At 30.8% G+C, this 7,772-nt stretch overlaps 1 protein-coding gene across 1 annotated transcript in view; it reads right to left on the reverse strand.

Moving 5' to 3' along the window:
- Positions 1-1,558: 1,558 nt before the first annotated feature.
- LOC106679947 (troponin C) overlaps positions 1,559-7,772 on the reverse strand; it is a 52,506-nt gene continuing 46,292 nt past the window's right edge. Inside the window, exons 2-4 of the mRNA XM_014419733.2 lie at positions 7,508-7,710; positions 5,835-6,071; positions 1,559-1,729 (exon numbers count right to left, since the gene is read on the reverse strand). Of these exons, the coding sequence (XP_014275219.1) occupies positions 1,607-1,729; positions 5,835-6,071; positions 7,508-7,705 (558 nt within the window). The 5' untranslated portion in view covers positions 7,706-7,710 and the 3' untranslated portion in view covers positions 1,559-1,606. The remainder of the gene's footprint in view (positions 1,730-5,834; positions 6,072-7,507; positions 7,711-7,772) is intronic.

The following is a 7,772-nucleotide window of genomic DNA, read 5'->3' on the forward strand; positions in this document are numbered from 1 at the left end:
TATTTTATTTATTTTATTTTTTTTTTACTTTTATCATCCCATAGGCGTTGATGACCAGAGGGTTTTACGCCTTTAAGCAACAATCAACAACAACAATACCTACATATATATTTTTATTATACGGGTCGAGACTAGTTGTTTTATTAATAATAATAAAATTTATCCAAATAGTCTCAACCTACTTTATTAAAATATAATTACATGTACAACGTTTCGGCCGATCCAGCCATCATTAAGGACAATGTTAATTTTAGTATCCTTACACAGTCTCAAATTGATTTATAAAAATTTGCAGGCTATTATTCCCAAGTCAATTTAACACGGTTAAAATGAGCTTATTTTTTCAGTATAGCATTTATTAATAATTTATATCCTTCACAATTTTTATATTTTACTATCATTATTAGTGTTGTGATAATGATAGTAGATCAGTAGTGATACTAACATTAACATTGTCCTCGATGATGGCCGGAACGTAGGACAAGTGTTTATGTTTTCATAAAGAAGGTAGAGACAACTTGGAAGCTTTTTGTTATTATTAAAAATCTTTTTTTTTTTTTTTTTTTCGGCAGTAAACCTCTAATAAAAGTTACAAAACACTTGTTTCCTCCTTAACTAATTGTAGATAGCTCAAATTATCATTTATTTAATTTTTTTACCTTAATTGTTTGCATACTTTTCAATTATTTATAAAATTTATTTATTTTGTTTTAGTACGGTAATATAGTATCTATAACCTATAAGAGTGACATATTTTATCAGTAGATGTAGATTATATTATGCTGCTATTTATGGTTCAAGCACAATTTCATGTGACGACAGTTTTTTTACGTGATAGTAACGTTAACACATTGACAGTAAACCTAACCAAAACACAAAAATACATGAGAACATCTTTTTCCACTCTAACTACCATTACAGTAATATGATAGATAAGGTTTGACAGCTAACTGTCAAAGGGTAGAAGTGTGGTAGTTCAGGTAAAATAGCTGCCAGTGACACGGCAGTTGACTATTATCACAAACTTCACAGTAAGATGGAGGTAACTTACCTTCATATACAATGCAAGTTTTCACGACAGTTTCATAGTTGTAAGCTACCATTGTGAAAACTGGCCTTAACTATAATTTAAATTTTCTAAAGAGAATTTATTTCAATCAAAAAATTACAATTATCATAATTTAAAATATGTTTTGTAAGAATTTCTAAATACCAATATTTTAACAACACAATGATTTTATATCCTTTTTTACTAAAAATAAAACCAGTTGAAAGAGCCAACTGTAGTCAAGACTGTTTCGATAGCTTTAAATTTGAACAGCCCAGATGAAGTGGGGCGAAACGTGGGAAAATAACTAATTGTTAACTATTTTTTTCTTTCCTTTTGACCACACATCGTCTTCAATAATTTGTACTAAATTTCACATTGATTTAAAGTTTTGTACAATAAATCTGACAATAGGAAATGGTACAAACTGTGAATTTAGGGAAATATAATTTACTCCAAAACATAAAAATTTATAAAGCAAGTAATAAATTAATTAATGAAGGAACAAAATTTTGTGATTGACATGTATTTATAATTTTGTTACAGGACAAACACCGTTTATTCAGACTTGGGTGTGGTGTCTTCTGCATTCTTGTTTAAGACTGCACCGCCGATATCGAGCAGGTGCAATTTTTCTTGAAGGGCGTGCAAGATCTGACTGCTTTTCTCCCCAACCTCTGCCTGAAGAGAAAGCATAATGAATAAACAAGTATAAAACAATGAACTTTATATATAATAAAAAAATAAAATATAATTTTACTTAATTGAACTGAATTAACTTTACGATAAACATGATCATAGTAAAACGTAGATAAGTAAAAACATATTTGGAGATATTACAGTATAGATCTTACTTTTATTGCTATGATTACACACGTATCTCAAAATAACCATATTTTGAGATTTTATATGTAAATAATCTTTTTACTTTTTTGAGATTGATCGTTATTGTTTAATTAAAATAAATTGTATACAATTTTTTTTTTTAAATAATTTATTTATTGATATTTACTACTGTATACACATATATACAACAAGTAAATTTGCTGTAGGTGACATAGTAACATGATAAAAACATGTGGAGAATCTACCCACAGATAGAACTCTAATAACATTTCTAGAGGAGAAGATCTCGAGGCCATCTTCTTTTCAGACGCCTAGGAGGATTATTAGGTAATGAAGGAGAAACCAGGTTAGAAACGAGTTGGTTTGGGTGGTTGGGAAGTTTATTATGGAAGGAACGGTATCTGGTTCTGGCCAAATCAGCAACATATGGAATATTGAGGTCCTGATGGATGACTTGATTTGTGACAAAGTAAGGAGCATTAAGGATTTTGGACTGTAAGGATTGGATTGTGGAGGAATTTGATGGTATAGTGGAGCCCCAAAGCTCAACTCCGTATGTCCAGATAGGCCTTATATAGTCATGTAGATCAGTCTTTTGTAATGGATTGGCAATTTAGACCGTTTGTCTAGTAAATGTTGCAATAGTCGGAATCTAAGAGCAGTTTCCTGTCTTTTCAATCTTATCATAAAATCTACGTAAAAAAATATTTGGAGATATTACACCATTGAAATTTCTATGATTATACACATATCTCAAAATAACCATATTATGAGATTATATAGATATTTATAATAATCTTTTCACTTTCTTGAGACTAGTTGTTATTGTTTAAGTCAATATCAATGTGTCACATTTAAGTCTCAAAACACTCTTTGTTTCCTTAAAAGCCTAACGTTTCGTTCGATTTGGCTATCCTCAAGGGCAATCTATTATAACAATTTTAACAAACAAAATTATTATTAATAAAATAGCACACATTGAAGACAGATTTCCACCCACGTGAATGATTTAAAAACATTTTTCAGGCCAATATGCCCTAGTCATAAATTTAAATTTAAATTTAGTAATAAAAGAAATAACCGACAAGCAGAACTTATCATTAACATATTCACAAATAGTTAATTTATTAAAAAAGTATTTTTTTTTTAATTTATTTATTTATGTACATTTGTTTTTATTATTCTTTTTATTTTTCCGCCCACTTTGTAACGTATTATTTCACTTCTTAAACTTTTCTTAGACATTTGTCGTCACCCTCTTATATACGTTTCGTCTTTTTAATTGTTGTTAAATACCCATGACACTTTGACATCTTCGGGTACTTCGTCATCCTTGTACATACATATATATACATTAACATTTCCAAAAATCATTTGTCGCATTGTTGTAACGTCTTTTTTAATTCGGAGTTTTGCCGTTATTGGCGCAGTATACCATTCGACGTTGGGTTTCCAAGCTAACAGGTTCCTTTTATTGCCCCCCCCCCTCCTTTTCTCAGTTTCCCTTACCCACGTTATCAGTTATGTTCACCATATATATTATTATTGTTTTTCAAAAAAAATGTTTTTCTTCTATTCATCTCTTTTGTTAGACTTCACTTATATTTTGCCTTTTTATCAATTATTATGTTTAAATATTGTTATATTTTCTTTCTCTCAATTTTCTTTTTCTTTCCATATTTCAATTTTGAAATTATTAATAACTAATATATTTATACTTCTTTGCATTATATAACTTCATTTTCATTTTATATCCTTAATTATGTTATTTTACCTACTTAGTCAATTGCCTATGTATACATTTTATTTTCCACTTCTCTCATCACTTCATTTTATTAATTCCATTCTATAAAATTATTCACTTTGTGTCATCCTGTTTATATTTTCTATTCTTATTGGTTGTTATCTTGTTCTGTTCTTAGCCCAGATGAAGGCTAGAAACTCTAGCCGAAACGTTGGCACAATTAAATAAGTTACACCTACTTATTTGTGTTTCATTTGACCGCACTCCCAACCATCATCTCTTAGTACATCATCCACGGTCAACTATCTCTCATAATTATAAAAAAATAAAATTTTTAACTAATAATACAGTTCGAGATAAATAAGTTATATGCATAGGCTGAGTGTAAGGAAGATTAAAAATATTGTTGTGATATAAAATGATAAAAATAATGTTAAATTTATTTGTAATTAAAAGTTTTAATAATGTTATGTTACATAGTTGAGCTTGGGCGGCGAAGTGCACCCCTGAAGAAAAAGAAAATTTTATACTTCAGACATATCTCTAATACAGAGAGTCTTTCTTAAAATTCTCTAGGCCCACACTTGATTAAAGATGTTTTATTATTTACTGATATAGATAGATAGATATGATTTTATTTGTGAAAGAAAATCTTGTACAAATTCATAACACAATATACAATTATTACAAAAACAATAAACAAAAGATAAAACAAGTTCTCTATAACAAAACAATAAACAAAAAAAGAAAAAACAGATTGGATAATACACAACTATTAACATAATATTCATTGCTCCATTATATTTAACTAAAAATAATGAGAATTCTTTTAAATAAACGAAATCGTGATATAAATGAAGATATTAATTGGCTTCGAAAAATATTTTCATAATAGAATTTATATATCACATACAAAATTAAACTTAGTACCTATTGTTACAATGTAAATATATAGTTTGTTCAATTTGGCTTCACTATCAATGTTTTGAAAGTCACAAGATATGGGTATGGGTGGCTTTAAGATATATTGTCTATTTTCTTCAAAGGTTGGACAATGTAGGAGGATTTGGTACAAACTATTACTGAAATAATTTTTGCAGAATGGACAGAGTTCGTTTGCCTTGAAACTGATGGTTTCGCTTCCGTGGTGTAGTTTGATATTCTCTAGGTTTCCTACTCTTAGTTGGCTGATGCAACTTTTTTTTTTTTTAATTTAACCTATATGTTAGATATGCTTCAGGTTTGATTAGGTTAAAACTGCAGAGTGATCGGTATATGGGGTTAATGTTTGAGTTCAATGCTCTATTGAAGTCAGTTGAGAAGTTGTGGTTCAAGATCTTTTCAAGAACATCGCCTTTATGTCTCAATATTCCGTTTTCATATGAACTATTGAACTCATTTCTAGTTGGTAATTGATAAAAATAATATTTACTGATATAGTCGATAGTTAATTGTTAAAAAATAGTGAATAATAAAGATGTCATTTGATAGATTGTCTTTTAGAATGGCCGAAACTTTGGACTTTTAAAGAAATAAAGTGTTTTGAGACAAATTGGACACAATGTAATTTATTTAAACAATACTTGAAGAAGTTTGTCGGGGGGTGCGGTCAGCAAAGAACAACATAAATAAACAAAACCATATTTATTTATTTTATGCCGACGTTTCGACCTGAGTTTCAGGTCTTCATCAGGGCTATAGAACAAAAGAGATAGCAACAACCTTTAGAGTAACATACAATTGAAAAGGAATAGTGTACAAACAAATTTAGAATTATATAAAATATTGAATTAAATCATAAATGATAAAAAATGATGACTGATAATTGAATAGTACAAAAATTTTAATCGATTGATATTTGTGGAATTGTATTGTAGTAAATTGAAAACAGTGACTAATATAATATCATGTAGGTAAGAAGATATGTATAATATAAGATATGCAATTAGTGTCTAAAAGATTGAAAAATTAAATAAATAAATGGAAGCTACAAATTAAACATTATGACAAACGATGAAAAATAGTGAGTGGCTATCTACACCTCATTATTTAAACAATAGTTTGAGATATTACCCTGTTGAGCTTTGGAATCAATGTTTTGCCGTGTTAGAAACTAATTTTTAAAGTTATTTTCAGATTTCTGTTTTATGGGCTGGATCGACCTCCTGGACAATAAGAACAATACAATGACTTCACCTTATCCAGTGGCGGCTCCTTCTTGAGCTGGAGACTGAGCAGGTCAGCGGCGCACTTCCTGGCCTGCGATATGAGCTGTCCTACCTCGTCCTCGCTCATGTGGAGGCCCAGGTTAGTCAGGATACTCTTCCAGTCAGCCAGGCCCTTCACCAGGTCCGGCGAGTTCTCCAGCACCTCGTACATCGCTGCCAGTGTCTCCGGTGACCAGTGGCTCAGTGAAAAGGCCTCCATGAAACCCTGGTTAGGAAGGAAAGTTAATCATTCAACTACTGCATCACAACTTACGTATAACATAAATGGTGGGTTTAGTATGAAATGAAGTAGATATGAAAAAAGAGCCGATTCGCCAAAATAACTCCTTTGCACGCTATATATGGAGTCCCGTAAATAAACATATCAGCTTATCAATTTTTTTTTATAACTCCCTTCCTGGTAATATCTGACATACGGAGGGTTTATCTAGATGTGACTAACCTATTCTAATTATGGTGGGGGTCAAATTTTCAATGAAAAAAGTTAAACCACGAGACCAGATTCGAACCGGCACCACCGCATTTCTCAGATTGCAAAGACCTATGCCTCAACCACCTGAACCACGGCTCAAAAATAAAAGTCAACCTCCAAGGCCGAATTCGGACCGGCGCCGCAGCAAAAGATGGCGCATTACTCGCTCGGCTACGAACGAACCTACCCTACTCCTATATGTACAAGAGCCGGGAAGAAAAAAAAGGCAGTTATCTCACCCTAATTTTTGATTACTTTAATGAAAACTATGTATAATTACTAGTCAAAACTGATGAGTCTGCCAAGTATAGGGTAGGGGGAATAAAAAATGCTCGCTTTTTCAAAACGTTAAAAATAATTAATTTTTCATTCGGATCTCTGTATCTTTAAAACTACCAACAAAAATAGAAAATCTAAGAGACATCATTTAAAGTAGAATAAATTTTCTAAAACTGTAAGCCCTAATAGAGATATTTACGTTCAATAGTTATCGAGAGCTTTTTAAAAAGCAATATTTCAAAAAAATGTTGTACAGAACGTACTTAAAGATCAGTAGTTAGGGAATTTATTTTGAAAAATCTATATCTCAAAAACAATTTGACGAACAGATGTCTGTTAGCACTCAAATTAAAGCTAGTTTAATGGGCTATGAAGTACTTTTTTGATGTTTATCGTATCACAATACAACAATTATCACCAAGTAAACTGAAATATCTTCTACTACTTTATGTAATATCATTTAATTAAATCAATAATCAAAATTATATACTGACTACTAACCCCTTAATATATAGCCCTTTGGCTTACATAACATATAACCATGTGTCTTATAATATACTTCAAGAAAAGAAGTTTTCTCCCAATTTAACTATTATTTATTTATATCCATTAAATACAGCCCACTCCAAATACTTATACCATTAAATTACAATAGATTTGGATAATATTCCCCAAAATTTATCCTGGTGGATATTAAAATTAAACACCCGGTAAAGCTTACCGCCGGATTTAAAGGTTAACTTACTGTTTCTGGTAGTTTAAACCGAGATGGTGAAACCGGCCCTTAACCTTATAGAGGATCGGATCTTGTTGGGTTTAAAAAAGGGAGATATTATTATTATGTTTATATATATATACATATATGCAAAATATAGCGAAATGAACAATACTTCTATACTGATCATGCCGTTTTCGTCCGGTTTCATGTGGTCTATGACATTCTTTGCCATTTCTTCGTCGAATAAAGCTCCTAAGGTCTTCTCGAGAAATTCCTTTAAAGTATCACGATGAACCTTGCCATTCTCGTCCGGATCAAGCATCTGAAAGGCTTGCCTGTATTTCTGTAACGATTCTGGCTCATCTTCCATAATTGCTGCAAAAAAAAAAAATAAATAAATAAAGATGTGTAGATAGTTGACAGTAGATTAATGCTTG

The sequence above is a fragment of the Halyomorpha halys genome, unplaced genomic scaffold, assembly GCF_000696795.3.
Source record: "Halyomorpha halys isolate HHAL.00 unplaced genomic scaffold, Hhal_1.1 Scaffold1.1, whole genome shotgun sequence".
NCBI classification, from domain to species: Eukaryota; Metazoa; Arthropoda; class Insecta; order Hemiptera; family Pentatomidae; genus Halyomorpha; species Halyomorpha halys.